This window comes from Eschrichtius robustus, chromosome 11, assembly GCF_028021215.1.
Source record: "Eschrichtius robustus isolate mEscRob2 chromosome 11, mEscRob2.pri, whole genome shotgun sequence".
NCBI classification, from domain to species: Eukaryota; Metazoa; Chordata; class Mammalia; order Artiodactyla; family Eschrichtiidae; genus Eschrichtius; species Eschrichtius robustus.
Window position 1 is genome coordinate 58187240 of NC_090834.1, and position 18161 is coordinate 58205400.

At 39.6% G+C, this 18161-nt stretch overlaps 1 protein-coding gene across 1 annotated transcript in view; it reads left to right on the top strand.

Annotated features, from left to right (window-relative positions):
• GDPD4 (glycerophosphodiester phosphodiesterase domain containing 4) overlaps positions 1 to 18161 on the top strand; it is a 157080-nt gene that overhangs the window by 22360 nt on the left and 116559 nt on the right. The window contains exons 6-10 of the mRNA XM_068556078.1: positions 2895 to 2993; positions 3068 to 3161; positions 4008 to 4085; positions 4871 to 5016; positions 5415 to 5497. Coding sequence (XP_068412179.1) covers positions 2895 to 2993; positions 3068 to 3161; positions 4008 to 4085; positions 4871 to 5016; positions 5415 to 5497 — 500 coding nt within the window. The remainder of the gene's footprint in view (positions 1 to 2894; positions 2994 to 3067; positions 3162 to 4007; positions 4086 to 4870; positions 5017 to 5414; positions 5498 to 18161) is intronic.

An 18161-nucleotide genomic window follows, 5' to 3' on the forward strand; every position in this document is an offset into this window, starting at 1 on the left:
TGGAAGGTGACCACCTTAGTTTGGGCTTCAAACCATGAAGGATTAGGCTTATCAGACTTGGGAGGAGAGACTGCTTCAGTTGACAGCAGAGATTCTGTAGGGCTTCGAGTTTCAGTTTTAGTGTACAAAGAATAAACCCAGAAGGGAAGGGTTAGCACCTGGCCTATAACCTATTTTACTTCTACTTAAGGATATTCAGAGAGGAATGAATGACCTCAATTGAAACTCTTTATAAACATACTAAAGGTATTTATTAGGCAAACGATAATGGAGAATCCTTATTTATGAAAATTTCTAGCAGGATATAACCTGGTATATCTGGGTTGCTTATTGTAAGTAAGCTTGGAATTTATAGATTTGTAGGGTGGGAGACATGGCTGGCTCGAGTTGTATAATTAATGGGATATAAGATAAGGATGCTCCATAACCCAAAAGGCTCCTTCTGGGAAACAAAGTTTCTACACACTTTGCTCAAAACACACCTCACATTAAAGAAAGTTTTTTAATTGAAGTGTAGTTGATTTCCAATGTTGTGTCAGTTTCAGGGGTACAGCAAAGTGATTCACATATATATATATATATATAAAACTGAATATATATATATTTTATTTTTCAGATTCGTTACCATTATAGGTTCTTATAAGATACTAAGTATAGTTCCCTGTGCTACATAGTAGACGCTTGTAGTTTATTTTATATATAGTAGTGTGTATCTGTTAATCCCAGCCTCCTAATTTATCCCTCCCCATCCCCCTTTCCCCTTTGGTAACCATAATCTTGTTTTCTATGTCTGTGAGTCTATTTCTGTTTTGTAAATGAGTTCATTCATGCCATTTTTTAAAGATTCCACATATAAGTGATATCATATGATATTTTTCTCTGACTTACTTTACATAGTATGACAATCTCTGGGTCCATCCATGTTGTTGCAAACGGCATCGTTTCATTCTTTTTTATGGCTGAGTAATATTCTATTGTATATATGTACCATATCTTCTTTATCCATTCATCTGTCAATGGACATTTAGGTTGCTTCCTTGTCCTGGCTGTTGTAAATAGTGCTGCAGTGAACATTGTGGTACATGTATCTTTTCGAATTATGGTTTTCTCCAGGTATGTGCCCAGGAGTGGGATTGCTGGATCATATGGTAGCTCTATTTTTTAGTTTTTTAAGGAACCTTCATCCACAGTGGCTGCACCAATTTACATTCCCACCAACAGTGTAGAAGGGTTCCCCTTTCTCCATACCTCTCCAGCATTTATTATTTGTAGACTTTTTGATGATGGCCATTCTAACTGGTGTGAGGTGATACCTCATTGTAGTTTTGATTTGCATTTCTTTAATAATTGGTGATGTTGAGCATCTTTTCATGTACCTGTTGGCCATCTGTATGTCTTCTTTGGAGAAAGGTCTGTTTAGGTCTTCTGCCCATTCTTGATTGTGTTGTTTGTTTTTTTTGATATTGAGCTGTATGAGCTGTTTGTATATTTTGGAAATTAAGCCCTGTCTGTAACTTCATTGGCACATACTTTGTCCCCTCCTGTAGGTTGTCTTTTCATTTTGTTTATAGTTTCCTTTGTTGTGCAACAGTTTTCAAGTTCAGTTAGGTCCTGTTTGTTTATTTTTGCTTTTATTTCCATTACTCGAGGAGACAGATCCAAAAAATTGCTGCAAAAAACACACCTCACATTTTAAGTCCAAGGTCAGCATGTATCCTAATACAGGAGAGGAAAGACCTTTTTATGAGTAGCTGCATTTGACAGAATCAGATTTATCCATGAGAATAATATTTTATTTGTACTTTATAATTGACTATATCCTTTAAATCGTTAGTGAAATTTGGTGTTGGGTAAGATCCCAGAATCACGTAAGATTCATGTGAATCTAATTTGACAATTAAACCCTTGTGTTGTAATGCATTTGGTTTGCTAATAGGTTATTTAAGATTTTTGCATCTATATAAAATCTATGTATAAGAGAAATTGGCCTATACTTTTGCTTTCTTGTAATGTACTTGTTGAGTTTGGGTATCAATGTTTTGTTGGCTTCATAAGACAAGTTAGAGAGCATTCCCTCTTTTTTATTCTCTAGAAGAGTTTGTTAAAGTGGAAATATTACTTCCTTAAATATTTGGAAGATTAACTATTGAAGGCAGTAAGGCCTGGAATTATTTCGTGAGAAGGTTTAATTATGGATTCAATTGCTTTCATAGATACAGAGATTATGAAAGGGCGGGAACCAAGAACTCTCTAGAGGGAAACAAATGTAGAAAATCTACACTTGAAGGGGAAGAAGTTGAAAGTTGTGTCTTCTTGGTCTCAGTGTTCTTTCTCTATAAAGTAAATAGTGTTCTGGCTAGCAGATTTTTTTCATCTGTTCAACAAATATTTATTGGATGTTTACTATGTATCAGACATATTCTGCAAGGCAGTGAAGATATAATTATAAACAAATATTATCCTTGACCTCATGAAGCTTACAGTCTGTTGGGGAAAACATGCACTGGAAGGGTAATTACAAAATATTATTTACTTCTGACTGTATTGAGTCATATAAAAAAAGTAGTGAATATTTATAAAGGCCATTGTTGAAACTGAGTGAGACATGCCAAGCAATATTGAGGGCCCAGCTGAGGTGGAGATGATAAATTATTAGTAAAGCCATCAGACCACACAGCTGTGTAATTTTTTTCCAGCCGTGATACACAGCAAAGACTTGGGAACAAAGAGGGTAAGTTATTGGATCCATCTAATATTGGGCATTTGCAGGATGGTTAAATTAAAAGGATGAGGAAACAAGGACCCTGACACTATAGGGACACACACGTTTCCTAAGGACGGTTCTCATCCAAGATTAGTGCTTGGAAGTTAGGAGATTCTTTTTGTTTCCCCAGATCCTGATTCTGCTGGTGATTCTGACATGCTCGTTCTTTTTCTGGATTTTACTCACTTATTGGAAAGACAGGTGGCTCACCGTTGGGCTGTCACTGCAGGTAAGCACCGTCCATCCTTAGCTGTAGCCCTGTCTATTCAGATGTGTTCAGCTTGACTTTTGGCTTTCCCCCAGGTCTTTGCTCCCTACATACACCTGAGCAGCATATCTGTGATGGTTATGCTTTCCTGGCCTGTGGCCTTCTACTTGATCTATTTGGAAGGAGAAGGTATGTCCTGTGGGTGAAACCTTGCCTGATTCTTTCAGCTCTGGCTTTAACTTCCATACTCTACTCAGTAAAACAAGCTTGGTAGATAGCCAGCACTATACCTCTCTGAAATTCATTTAGCTCGTTACTCAAGCAAGATCCTTGTGGTCAAACTCACAACCCTACATGGCCTGTCATAGCATTTCCCTGGCCAAATAGTCCTTCTTCTAAAGAGGGATTCTGCTTCTAGAAAAATAAGAATTTTCTCTCTGTTGTTACACATTGACTGTCTGGGAATGGATTGGAGTAACTGGCGGGAGGGTAGAGGCAATTTTAATTTTATTTGACCCGTGATGGTACAAGTCACAGTTCTTTTAGTTTGTATTCAAATATTACTATTTTAAACTCAAGAACCAGGTGCAGATATCCCTGGATACATCTTAGTACTTCAAAGCAGGCCCTGGTTAGTCCCTGTCACACCGGGGGACTTCCACCAGCAGCAGAAATGTCTACCTCTGCCACTCATTTCCTCTTCATTCTTTGCCCTAATATCATGGAAACAAACAAGAATCAGAGCTATACATGAAACTGTTTTGAGAGTGGAGTTATCTCTGAGCACCTTATTGAGAAACCAGTAGGACATTTTTCTATGTCTCTTTTTTACTACTGGTTAAACAAGGAGTGCTTGCTTCCTGACTTGTGCGAGGATGCAGGCAAGAGAAAGACTTGGTTGGCAGTATTGCCATTGTGTGTTTGTACACATGTGTGTGTATAGGTGGAGGGTGAATTTTAGGAAATGTTCCTGGGGGCAGGATCTTAAAGCGGACAATAATGCACTGTTTTCTTTTCCATTTCCTAAATTTTAAGGTAGAATCAGAAGATACCAGATGACGTGTTATGAGAGAAAAAGAAACAAAAGGTGTAATGTGCTCATAAAGTTGAGAGGTTAGAGCTGGAGATCTAGATTTGAAAGTGATATAGGTAGTAATTTAAAATGTACAAATGGGTAACATCTTCAGAGGTCTAAAATAGTAAGTGTTGGGCAATGGCAAGTGATAACAGGTTTTGTGGTCAGGCTGTGTGTGTGTGTGTGTGTGTGTGTGTGTGTGTGTGTGTGAGAGAGAGAGAGAGAGAAATACTCAATATTTATTGAGCACCTGTGATGTCAACTATTATATCAACTCTATGAGATAGATGTTAGTAGCAGGATAGCTCCATTTTTCAGAATGGAGAGGTTAAGCAACATGTCTGAGTCACACAATTAGAAAGTGGTAGAGTCTGGCTTTGAAGTCAGATTTCTGTCAGCTAGTATCCCTTCTGCTATACCTCACTGCCTTCAATATAGCAGCATTTTAGGCTGATCTTTAAAGGGCTTCAGGGCTTTCTCAGAGGCAACTAAACTACTCCTTCTGAGAAGGTATTCCTTAACATTTCCTCTCTTTCCTTTGCTTCCCACTTCTTGTACAATTCATTCCCTTGTAAATTTGCATTTGTAATAATATTGACTTAATAATAATGCTTATATTTGGATACTCTTTTGCTTTCAAATCATTGAGAGAACATAAGGATGTGACAGAAATATAGAGTAAATCAGTGAGTCCACAGAGTCAGTGAACCCATGGACTGGGTATTTATTGACTGTTGCTTTGGGATAGTTAGTTGCTTGGGATGGTTCTCCATTCCTGTTTGCCTTTTTTTTTCTTACTTCCCCTTCCCTCCAACTTTTTCAGCTCTACAAGTGGCTATTGGAGTGCCCTTTTTTCTCATCCTCTTGTGTCTCTATTTGCTTCCATTGGGGATTTATTCTCCCTGTATTCAGGAGAAGGATAAATTGGGACCCAAGCCGAACTTCTTTGGACATAGAGGTGCACCCGTGGTAGGTCTGAGCATGATGGATGTGGGTGAGTACAGGTATGCATGGATTTGTGGATGAGACAAGGGCACATCAGATCCTAGGAACTCCTGGAGAAGTAAAGGGGTTGGCTTGAGATGACAAGAATAAGGAATTAATTGTAGAGGTTGGGCTCGAACCCAGGTCACCTAATTCTCAGTCCATTTCTCTTTATTGTGCCCAGTGACATTGCGTCAGATGAGCAGAGTCCCCACATCAGATTGGGTAGAGCAAAATGTAGGCAGCTTCTTTGAAAAAAGAGCCAAGGGAGCCAAACTCTGTTTCCTAAAGTCCTTTTGTTACTGGGCCCCTTCCCTACCCTAAAAGGGATGTTGGCAGAAAACACTCTGAGATTAAGGGCCCGGTGTCCTTTTCTTCCACAGCTGGGGCCTGAGAATACCATGATGGCCTTTGAGAAAGCTGTTGAACATGGGGCCTTTGGGCTGGAAAGTGATGTACAAATGAGGTAGGAAAGGAGGGGCCAGGGTGGGAGGAGAAAAGACCAATGCCATGGAAGACTCCAACCTGGCCCAAGTTGTAGAGAGGGCAAGCCCTGGGGAGTTTCTCCCGTGTTCAGATGGCACATCTGCACATAACATACATACACGAACCACTTCTCCTTTACAAACCGTATATTTGCACCCCTACATTCTCAATCACAGGCTCATAAATCATACACATGCTGTGTAGTCTCTACACTTAATTCAAATTTGTCCCCCCTGCCAACATGCATACAACTTATCCCCACGCCCTACGTTAGCAATCTATTTAACTAACATTCCCTGGGAACCTACTGTATTCCTACTGTATCCTTCTTCTGAGTGCTGGGGAGAGGCAGGTGGGTCAGACAGAGTCCTGCCTAAGAGAGCTATTCCCAGACAGTGAAGGAGGCATGGCATGTTTACAAATAACCTTACTCCATTTATAAGTTTAACATTTTAAATAGCATTTTTCAGGGCCTTTGAATAATATTTAATGCATTTAGTTAAATACTTTAGATACTTTAAACTGAAATTATGCATTTAATGTGTTTTCTTTTTTAGGTACTGCAGTTGTTTAAATCTTTTCAGAATACTTGGGTAATCCTTATAAGTCTAACACATTAAATGTATAACTGTGTAAACCTTAAATGCTTCGATATATTTCAAGTCCTTTTATAAATGAGATTTGAACTTATAATCACAAATCTAGATCAGTTACTCAATTCCATATTTTAAATTGGATTTACAAAGGTAACCTTGCCAAATTATCTTTATTATTTTATTTATTTATTTATTTATTTTAAATTTTAAGAGTTTATTTGAACAAAAATTGATTCAAGTCAGGCAGAACCAAATCAGAAGTTATTAGGAACACTCCTCAGATAAGAACCAGGGGAGAGACTTACAGAGAGAAGGTACAGAAACCAAGAAAGGACATTATTTGATTGACTGTAGCTTAAACCCTAGGTAACTGTCTGTGATTGGATGCCCTTAGGTTTTGGTTTTTTGTAACCTTGAGGCTCAGATTTTGGTTTGCTTACGTAGGCTGCCCGACATTCGAGTCCCCGCAGTCCAATGGCCTCCTTGTCTAATTAATTTAACAAAAGTTATCTATAATAAAGTGACGGAGAGAAACCAGATCCTGCAAATTTGTGGAGCAAAACATGCTTAATTAGGAAGGAATTTCCCCAGGATGACTGGTCTATACGTTGAGAGGTAATATCAGATCACCTCATTTTAATTTTTTAAATTAAAAAAAATTTTTTTAAACCTTTTTGAAAAATTTATTTTTTTTATTCATTTATTTTTGGCTGCGTTGGGTCTTCGTTGCCGCGTGAGGGCTTTCTTCAGTTGCGACAAGTGGGGGCCACTCCTCGTTGCGGTGCACGGGCCTCTCATTGCAGTGGCTTCTCTCATTGCAGAGCATGGGCTCTAGGCGTGCGGGCCTCAGCAGTTGTGGCACACAGACTCACACGGACTCAGTAGTTGTGGCATGCAGGCTCAGTAGTTGTGGCACACGGGCTTAGTTGCTCCGCAGCATGTGGGATCTTCCCGGACCAGGGCTTGAACCCGTGTCCCCTGCATTGGCAGGCGAATTCTTCACCACTGGGCCACCAGGGAAGTCCCAGATCACCTCATTTTTAAAGGAGGAAAAGCAGAGTCATGAATTCTCCTGCTGGCTGCTGTTAATACCCCGTCCATTGAATAGCTACTTTGGGACATCACTGTTTTAGCTTCATGCCCAAGAGGCAGGAACCACATAGGAGTCTCACTCGTGAACCTTGATGAGGATCCAAGACTATCAGTGGTTCTTTTTTTTTTTTTAATTTTTGAATTTTATTTAATTTATTTTTTTATACAGCAGGTTCTTATTAGTCATCAATTTTATACACATCAGTGTATACATGTCAATCCCATTCGCCCAGTTCATCACACCACCACCCCATCCCCCCGCCACTTTCCCCCCTTGGTGTCCATACGTTTGTTCTCTACATCTGTGTCTCAATTTCTGCCCTGCAAACCGCTTCATCTGTACCATTTTTCTAGGTTCCACATATATGTGTTAATATACGATATTTGTTTTTTTCTTTCTGACTTACTTCACTCTGTATGACAGTCTCTAGATCCATCCACGTCTCAACAAATGACTCAATTTCGTTCCTTTTTATGGCTGAGTAATACTCCATTGTATATATGTACCACAACTTATTTATCCATTCATCTGTCGATGGGCATTTAGGTTGCTTCCATGACCTGGCTGTTGTAAACAGTGCTGCAGTGAACATTGGGGTGCATGTGTCTTTTTGAATTATGGTTTTCTCTGGGTATATGCCCAGTAGTGGGATTGCTGGGTCATATGGTAATTCTATTTTTAGTTTTTTAAGGAACCTCCGTACTGTTCTCCATAGTGGCTGTATCAATTTACATTCCCACCAACAGTGCAAGAGGGTTCCCTTTTCTCCACACCCTCTCCAGCATTTGTTGTTTGTAGAATTTCTGATGATGCCCATTCTAACTGGTGTGAGGTGATACCTCATTGTAGTTTTCATTTGCATTTCTCGAATAATTAGTGATGTTGAGCAGCTTTTCATGTGCTTCTTGGCCATCTGTATGTCTTCTTTGGAGAAATGTCTGTTTAGGTCTTCTGCCCATTTTTGGATTGGGTTTGTTTTTTAGTATTGAGCTGCATGAGCTGTTTATATATTTTGGAGATTAATCCTTTGTCCGTTGATTTGTTTGCAAATATTTTCTCCCATTCTGAGGGTTGTCTTTTCGTCTTGTTTATGGTTTCCTTTGCTGTGCAAAAGCTTTGAAGTTTCATTAGGTCCCATTTGTTTATTTTTGTTTTTATTTCCATTACTCTAGGAGGTGGATCAAAAAAGATCTTGCTGTGATTTATGTCAAAGAGTGTTCTTCCTATGTTTTCCTCTCAGAGTTTTATAGTGTCTGGCCTTACATTTAGGTCTTTAATCCATTTGGAGTTTATTTTTGTGTAAGGTGTTAGGGAGTGTTCTAATTTCATTCTTCTATATGTAGCTGTCCAGTTTTCCCAGCACCACTTATTGAAGAGACTGTCTTTTCTCCACTGTATATCTTTGCCTCCTTTGTCATAGATTAGTTGACCGTAGGTGCGTCGGTTTATCTCTGGGCTTTCTATCTTGTTCCATTGATCTGTATTTCTGTTTTTGTGCCAGTACCATATTGTCTTGATTACTGTAGCTTTGTAGTATAGGCTGAAGTCAGGGAGTTTGATTCCTCCAGCTCCGTTTTTTTCCCTCAAGACTGCTTTGGCTATTCGGGGTCTTTTGTGTCTCCATACAAATTTTAAGATTTTTTGTTCTAGTTCTGTAAAAAATGCCATTGGTAATTTGATAGGGATTACATTGAATCTGTAGATTGCTTTGGGTAGTATAGTCATTTTCACAATATTGATTCTTCCAATCCAAGAACATGGTATATCTCTCCATCTGTTTGTATTTCTTTAATTTCTTTCATCAGTGTCTTATAGTTTTCTACATACAGGTCTTTTGTCTCCCCTAGGTAGGTTTATTCCTAGGTATTTTATTCTTTTTGTTGAAATGGTAAATGGGAGTGTTTCCTTAATTTCTCGTTCAGATTGTTCATCATTAGTGTATAGGAATGCAAGAGATTTCTGTGCATTAATTTTGTATCCTGCAACTTTACCAAATTCATTGATTAGCTCTAGTAGTTTTCTGGTGACATCTTTAGGATTCTCTATGTATAGTATCATATCATCTGCAAACAGTGACAGTTATGTCTTCTTTTCCAATTTGTATTCCTTTTATTTCTTTTTCTTCTCTGATTGCCGTGGCTAGGACTTCCAAAACGATGTTCAGTAATAGTGGTGAGAGTGGACATCCTTGTCTAGTTCCTGATCTTAGAGGAAATGCTTTCAGTTTTTCACAATTGAGAATGATGTTTGCTGTGGGTTTGTCGTATATGGCCTTTATTATGTTGAGGTAGGTTCCCTCTATGCCCACTTTCTGGAGAGTTTTTATCGTAAACTGGTGTTGAATTTTGTCAAAAGCCTTTTCTGCATCTATTGAGATGATCATATGGTTTTTATTCTTCAATTTGTTAATATGGTGTGTCACATTGTTTGATTTGCATATATTGAAGAATCCTTGCATCCCTGGGGTAAATCCCACTTGATCATGGTGTGTGATCCTTGTAATGTGTTGTTGGATTCTGTTTGCTAGTATTTTGTTGAGGATTTTTGCATCTATATTCATCAGTGATATTGGTCTGTAATTTTCTTTTTTTGAAGTATCTTTGTCTGGTTTTGGTATCAGGGTGATGGTGGCCTCATAGAATGAGTTTGGGAGTGTTCCTTCCTCTGCAATTTTTTCGAAGAGTTTGAGAAGGATGGGTGTTAGCTCTTCTCTAAATGTTTGATAGAATTCACCTGTGAAGCCATCTGGTCCTGGGCTTTTGTTTGTTGGAAGAGTTTTAATCACAGTTTCAATTTCATTACTTGTGATTGGTCTGTTCATATTTTCTATTTCTTCCTGGTTCAGTCTTGGAAGGTTATACCTTTCTAAGAATTTGTCCATTTCTTCCAGGTTGTCCATTTTATTGGCATAGAGTTGCTTGTAGCAGTCTCTTCGGATGCTTTGTATTTCTGTGGTGTCTGTTGTAACTTCTCCTTTTTCATTTCTAATTTTATTGATTTGAGTCCTCTCCCTCTTTTTCCTGATGAGTCTGGCTAATGCTTTATCCATTTGTTTATCTTCTCAAAGAACCAGCTTTTAGTTTTATTGATCTTTGCTATTGTTTTCTTTGTTTCTATTTCATTTATTTCTGCTCTGATCTTTATGATTTCTTTCCTTCTGCTAACTTTGGGTTTTGTTTGTTCTTCTTTCTCTAGTTCCTTTAGGTGTAAGGTTAGATTGTTTATTTGAGATTTTTCTTGTTTCTTGAGGTAGGCTTGTATAGCTGTAAACTTCCCTCTTAGAACTGCTTTCGTTGCATCCCATAGGTTTTGGATCGCCGTGTTTTCATTGTCGTTTGTCTCTAGGTATTTTTTGATTTCCTCTTTGATTTCTTCAGTGATCTCTTGGTTATTTAGTAACGTATTGTTTAGCCTCCATGTGTTTGTGTTTTTTACGTTTTTTTCCCTGTAATTCATTTCTAATCTCATAGCGTTGTGGTCAGAAAAGATGCTTGATATGATTTCAATTTTCTTAAATTTACTGAGGCTTGATTTGTGACCCAAGACGTGATCTATCCTGGAGAATGTTCCATGGGCACTTGAGAAGAAGGTGTAATCTGCTGTTTTTGGATGGAATGTCCTATAAATATCAATTAAAGCTATCTGGTCTATTGTGTCATTTAAAGCTTCTGTTTCCTTATTTATTTTTATTTTGGATGATCTGTCCATTGGTGTAAGTGAGGTTTTAAAGTCGCCCACTATTATTGTGTTACTGTCAATTTCCTCTTTTTTAGATGTTAGCAGTTGCCGTATGTATAGAGGTGCTCCTATGTTGGGTGCATATATATTTATAATTGTTATATCTTCTTCTTGGATTGATCCCTTCATCATTATGTAGTGTCCTTCCTTGTCTCTTGTAACATTTTTTTATGTTAAAGTCTATTTTATCTGATATGAGTATTACTACTCCAGCTTTTTTTTGATTTCCATTTGCATGGAATATCTTTTTCCATCCCTCACTTTCAGTCTGTATGTGTCCCTAGGTCTGAAGTGGGTCTCTTGTAGACAGCATATATATGGGTCTTGTTTTTGTATCCATTCAGCAAGCCTGTGTCTTTTGGTTGGAGCATTTAATCCATTCACATTTAAGGTAATTATTGATATGTATGTTCCTATAACCATTTTCTTAATTGTTTTGGGTTTGTTTTTGTAGGCCCTTTTCTTCTCTTGTGTTTCCCACTTAGAGAAGTTCGTTTAGCATTTGTTGTAGGGCTGGTTTGGTGGCGCTGAATTCTCTTAGCTTTTGCTTGTCTGTAAAGCTTTTCATTTCTCCATCGAATCTGAATGAGATCCTTGCCGGGTCGAGTAATCCTGGTTGTAGGTTCTTCCCTTTCATCACTTTAAGTATATCATGCCACTCCCTTCTGGCTTGGAGCGTTTCTGCTGAGAAATCAGCTGTTAACCTTATGGGAGTTCCCTTGTATGTTATTTGTCGTTTTTCCCTTGCTTCTTTCAATAATTTTTCTTTGTCTTTAATTTTTGCCAGTTTGATTACTATGTGTCTCGGCGTGTTTCTCCGTGGGTTTATCCCGTATGGAACTCTCTGCACTTCCTGGACTTGGGTGGCTATTTCTTTCCCATGTTAGGGAAGTTTTTGACTCTAATCTCTTCATATATTTTCTCTGGTCCTGTCTCTCTCTCTTCTCCTTTTGGGACGCCTATAATGCGAATGTTGTTGCGTTTAATGTTGTCCCAGAGATCTCTTAGGCTGTCTTCATTTCTTTTCATCCTTTTTTCTTTATTCTGTTCCACAGCAGTGAATTCCACCATTCTGTCTTCCAGGTCACTTATCTATTCTTCTGCCTCAGTTATTCTGCTATTGATTCCTTCTAGTGTATTTTTCATTTCAGTTATTGTATTGTTCATCTCTGTTTGTTTGTTCTTTAATTCTTCTAGGTCTTTGTTAAACATTTCTTGCATCTTCTCGATCTTTGCCTCCATTCTTTTTCCGAGGTCCTGGATCATCTTCACTGTCATCATTCTGAATTCTTTTTTGGAAGGTTGCCTATCTCCATTTAATTGTTTTTCTGGGGTTTTATCTTGTTCTTTCATCTGATACATAGCCCTCTGCATTTTCATCTTGTCTGTCTTTCTGTGAATGTGTTTTTTTGTTTCACAGGCTGCAAGATTGTAGTTCTTCTTGCTTCTGCTGTCTGCCCTCTGGTGGATGAGGCTATCTAAGAGGCTTGTGCAAGTTTCCTGCCCTCTGGTGGATGAGGCTATCTAAGAGGCTTGTGCAAGTGTCCTGATGGGAGGGACTGGTGGTGGGTAGAGCTGTTTGTTGCTCTGGTGGGCAGAGCTCAGTAAAACTTTACGCTTGACTGGTGATGGGTAGAGCTGGGTTCCCTCCCTGTTGGTTGTTTGGCCTGAGGCGACCCAACACTGGAGCCGACCTGGGCTCTTTTGTGGGGCTAATGGCAGACTCTGGGACAGCTCACGCCAAGGAGTAGTTCCCAGAACTTCTGCTGCCATTCTCACCTCACGGTGAGACAGAGCCACCTCCCACCTGTGCAGGAGATCCTCCAGCACTAGCAGGTAGGTCTAGTTCAGTCTCCTATGGGGTCACTGCTCCTTCCCCTGGGTCCCGATGCGCTCACTACTTTGTGTGTGCCCTCCTAGAGTGGAGTCTCTGTTTCCCCCAGTCCTGTCGAAGTCCTGCAATCAAATCCCACTAGCGTTCAAAGTCTGATTCCCTAGGAATTCCTCCTCCTGTTGCCGGACCCCCAGGTTGGGAAGCCTGACGTGGGGCTCAGAACCTTCACTCCCGTGGGTGGACTTCTGTGGTATAAGTGTTCTCCAGTTTGTGAGTCACCCACCCAGCAGTTATGGCATTTGATTTTATTGTGATTGCGCACCTACCATCTCATTGTGGCTTCTCCTTTGTCTTTGGATGTGGGGTATCTTTTTTGGTGAGTTCCAGTGTCTTCCTGTCGATGATTGTTCAGCAGTTAGTTGTGATTCTGGTGTTCTCACAAGAGGGAGTGAGAGCACGTCCTTCTACTCTGCCATCTTGAACCAATCTCCTAAACATACATATATTTAATTCTTTGGCTGTCTACTTTGAAATGTACTTATTTACCAAGAAAACAATTATGTCATTGGGGTTGCTTTGCCAAGTAAATATTTTGAGGTGGCCTTTTTTTTACAATTAAAAATTTTTTTGTAGTAAAATATAAAACATTAAATTTACCATCTTTACCATTTTAAAATGTATGGGTCAGTGGTATTATATATGTTTTTAATGTAGTGAAACTTTCAGCCAACTATATCTGTGATTCTTTTCATCTCGTAAAAGTAAAGCTCTATACCCCTTAAACAATGACTCCCCATTCCCTCCTCCCCACCAGCCCCTGGAAATGCCATTCTACTTTTCTGTGTATTTGATTTTGGCTGTTCTAGGTACCTCATATAAGTGTATGATTCATAGAGTATTTGGGTTTTTTTGTGACTCGCATATGTCACTTAGCCTATAGTCTTCAAGGTTCATTCATATTACAGCATATTTCAAAATTTCCATCCTAAAAAGGATGAATAATATTCCACTGTATGCATATATCCACATTTTGTTTTCATCAGTTAATAGACACTTGTGTTGCTTTTACATTTTAGCTATAGTTAATAATGCTGTTCTGGACATGGGTGTATAAATATCTCTTTGAGACCCTGCTTTCAGTTCTTTTGGGTATATACCCAGAAGGGGGATTCCTGGGTTATACTATATTTCTCTTTTTAATTTTTTGAGGAACTGTCATACAGTTTTCTACAGTAGTTGTACCATCGTATGTTCCCACTAACAGTACAGAAAAGTTCTAATTGCTCCACATATTTGCCAACACTTGTTTTCTGTTTTTTTTGGTGGGAGCCATCCTAATGGCTGTGAGGTGGTATCTCATTATAATTTTGATTTGCATTTCCCTATTGATAAGTGATGTTGAACATCTTTTTTTGTGCTCACTATCCATTCATAATCTTCTTTGGAGAAATGTCTACTCAAGGTGTTTGCCCATTTTTGATGGGCAAATATTTTTTTTCTTTTGTTTTTTGTTTCTTAATTTTCTGAACTTCATTTTTTAGAAATTGAAGTATAGTTGATTTACAATATTGTGTTAGTTTCAGGTGTACAGTAAAGTGATTCAGATCTATCTATCTATATGTCTGTCCTTTTTCAGATTGTTTTCCAGGGTGTTTTTTTGTTTGTTTTTTTCTGTTGAGATTTAGTAGCTCCCTATATATTCTGGATATTAATCCCTTATCAGATATTTAACTTGCAAATATTTTCCCCATTCTGTAGGTTGCCTTTTACTCTATTGATCATGTCTTTTGATGCACAAAATTTTAAATATTCATGAAGGCCAATTTATTTATTTTTGTTGTTGTTGCCTGCATCTTTGTTTTCATATCCAAGAAATCATTGCCAAATCCAATGTCATGAAGATTTTCCCTTATGTTTTCTACTAAGAGATTTATTGTTTTAGTTTTTAAATTTAGGTTTTTGATGCTTTTTGAGTTTTTGTATATCATGTTAGGCAAAGGTACAGTTTTATTCTTTACATGTGAATATTCAGTGTTCCCAGCACAATTTGTTGAAAAGATTGTTTTTTCTCTGTTGAGTGGTCTTGCCACCCTTTTCAAAAATCACTTGACCATATATACAAGGGTTTATTTCTGGGCTCTCTATTCTATTCCTTGGTCTTTTTGTCTGTCTTTATGCCAGTACCATAGTGTTTTGATTACTGTAGCTTTGTATTAAGCTTTTAATCAGGAAGTGTTAGTCTTCTAGTTTTTTTCTACTTTTTCAGGATTGTTTTGGCTATTCGGGATCCCTTGTGATTCCATATGAATTTTAGGATGAGTTTTTCTTTCTTCAAAAAATGTCACTGGAGGCCAAGATAATGGAGTAGGATGACCATGAGCTAATCTCCTCCCATGGGCACACCAAAATTGCAACTACTTACAGAGCAACTATCCTGGGAGTTACCTGAAGACTAGCAGTAAAGATCTACAACTAAAGATATAGGAAAGGAACCACAATGAGACAGGTAGGAGGGGTAAAGATTTGGTATAGTTAAGACCCATACCCCCAGGTAGGTGAGCCACAAACGGGAGGATAATTATTATTGCAGAGGTTCTTCCCAAGGAGTGAGGAGTCCAAACCCTACATTGGGCTTCCCAGCTCAGAGGTCTTGCACTGGGGAGATGAGCCTCCCAGAACATTTTACTTTGAAAGTCAGTAGGGCTTACTCTGGGGAGAGCTGGAGAGCTGTGGGGAATAGAGACTCCACACTTAAAGGGCAAACACAAAATCTCACACACTCTTGAGACTCAGGGCAAAAGCAGTAATTTGAAAGGAGCCTGGGTCAGACCCACTTGATGACTTGGAGAACCTTCTGGAGAGGCAGGAGACACTTGAAACTCATTATGGAGACATAGACACTGGCAGCAGGCATTTTGGGGAGCCCAACCCCTAAAGGATAAGGACATTGGTCCTGGTAAGCACCATTTTGAAATCCTCCTTCTAGCTTATTAATTCTGGGACCTGGCCATGCCCACCAGTTGGTTAACATCAATTCTGGGATTCCCCAGACCAGGAAGCTAGCTGGTTGGGGACACAGCCCCACCTACCAGTAGGCCAGGTGCCATAGGGCATCCTGAGGCCCCAGTCACCTTGGGTCCTGGCCCTTCCCACCAGTGGGCCAACACCAGCATTTCAGCCAGCTCTGTCAAGACAAGACCCACTCACTAGCAGAACGGAACCACCCCTGGGTTGACGTGGGTCCTGGCCCCACCCAACATCAGGACAGTACCAGCTATGGCACACCTTGGATGCCTCAACCTCCTGTATCAGGATTCAGTATCACCTGCTAGTGGGCCATCATCAGCTCCAGATTGCCACAGACCCTACAGCTAGCCATGTCAAAAATTGGCCCTGCCCCCCCCCCCAGCAGGCTGACACCAGCCCTGGGACACCCCCAGGCCACAACCTCATCCATCAGCAGGGTGACATTAGTTCTGGGAGCCCTGGCCCTACAACCAGCCACTCCAGGACCCGGCCAATAGTGGGCCAGAGCTAAATGGGGTATTTAGCTAGTTGTCTTGTGACTGGGCCCCACCCACCTGTGGGCCAGCACCAGGGCTGGGCCTCCCTTAGCTAAGCAGGCAGTTTTGCCATGGCATGGTCCCACCCACCAGTGGCCAGCAGTCTGCACAAGGCAAGGCCTGGCACCTAAGCAGACTGGAGGCCAGCCATGCCTACCAGTGTGCCCACAGTAGTCAGCCCACCACAACAGAAGGATGCACACAGCCCATATAGAGGGCACTGTTAAAGCACATAGCTATGGTGTCCAGACTAGAATGTGCTGCTGGGCCCTATAGGACATTTCCTACATAAGGCCACTTATACAAAATCGGAAATGTACCACCTTATGAAATTCATAGAAATAAAAACAGTGAAATAGGCAAAATGAGGCAATAGAGAAATAAGTTCCAGATGAAGGAATAAGATAAAACCCTAGAAGAACTAAATGAAGTGGAGGTAAGTAATCTACCTGATAAGAGTTTAAAGTGATGACCAATAAGATGCTCGAAGAATTCAGGAGGAGAAGGGGTGAACAAAGGGAGACATTAGGAGTTTTTAACAAAGAGTTAGAAAATATAAAGAAGAAGCAAACAGAGCTGAAGAATACAATAGCTGATATAAAAAATAAAATAGAAGGAGTTAACAGTAGACTAGACAATACAGAGGAACAGATCAGCTAACTGGAAGACAGAGTAGTGGAAATTACTGAAGCTGAACAAAAAAAATGAGGACAGTTTAAGAGACAACTCTTAGACAACTCTGAGATAACATCAGGCATGCTAATGTTCACATTTAGGGGTCCCAGAGAGAGAAAAAGGGGGGCAGAGAACATATTTGAAGACATAATAGCTGAAAACTTCCCTAATCTTGGGAAGGAAACAGACATCCAAGTCCAAGAAGGACAGAGTACCAAACAGATAAACCCACAGATGTTCACACTAAGACAAATTGTAATTGAAATGGCAAAAATTAAAGAGGAACCTTAAAAGCAGCAAGGGAAAAGCAACAAGTTATGTACAAAGGAATTTCTGTAAGACTCTGAGCTGAGTTTTCAGCAGAAACTATGCAGGCCATTAGGGAGTGGTACAATATATTTAAAATGATGAATGAGAAAAATCTATAACCAGGAATACTCTACCTAGCAAGGCTTCCATTCAGATTTGAAGGAGAGATCAAAAGTTTTATACACAAGCAAAGGTAAAAGAATTCAGCACCGTGAAACCAGCTTTACAAGAAATGTTAAAGGGACTTCTCTAAGTGGAAAAAGCCACAACTAGAAATATGAAAATTTTGAAAGGAAAAACCTCATTGGTAAAGGCAAATATACAGTAAAGATAGAAGATATTCACTTATAAAGCTAGTAGGAAGGTTACAAGGCAAAAGTAATAAAATCATCTATATCCACTATAACTAGTTAAGGGATACACAAAACAAAAAGATGTAAAATATATTAAGAGCAGGCATCTTGTGGCTGTGTCATGCATGTGAGCCCCATAGGGCTGGGGAGGCACCAGTTGCTGCATGGAGAGGAGGCCGAGGCTGCAGCTTGGGGGAGGCCCTAGCTCCTCTCTACCTGTGTCTGGCAGAGCCAGTGTGAGATGAAGAGACAGTCCTTCCCAGCCACTGGGATAACCAAGAGTTTTGCCAGACCTTTGAGCACATACGAAGATAGTGGGGAGCCAGATGAAAAGCACAGACTGTGGTGCTGAAACAGATTAATAAGGAACTTAGTGACTTGGCCCATGACCCTCCAGCACAGTGTTTTGCAGGTCCAGTTGAGGATGATATGTTTCACTGGCGAACCACAATTATGGGACCTAATGACAGCTCATGTCAAGGT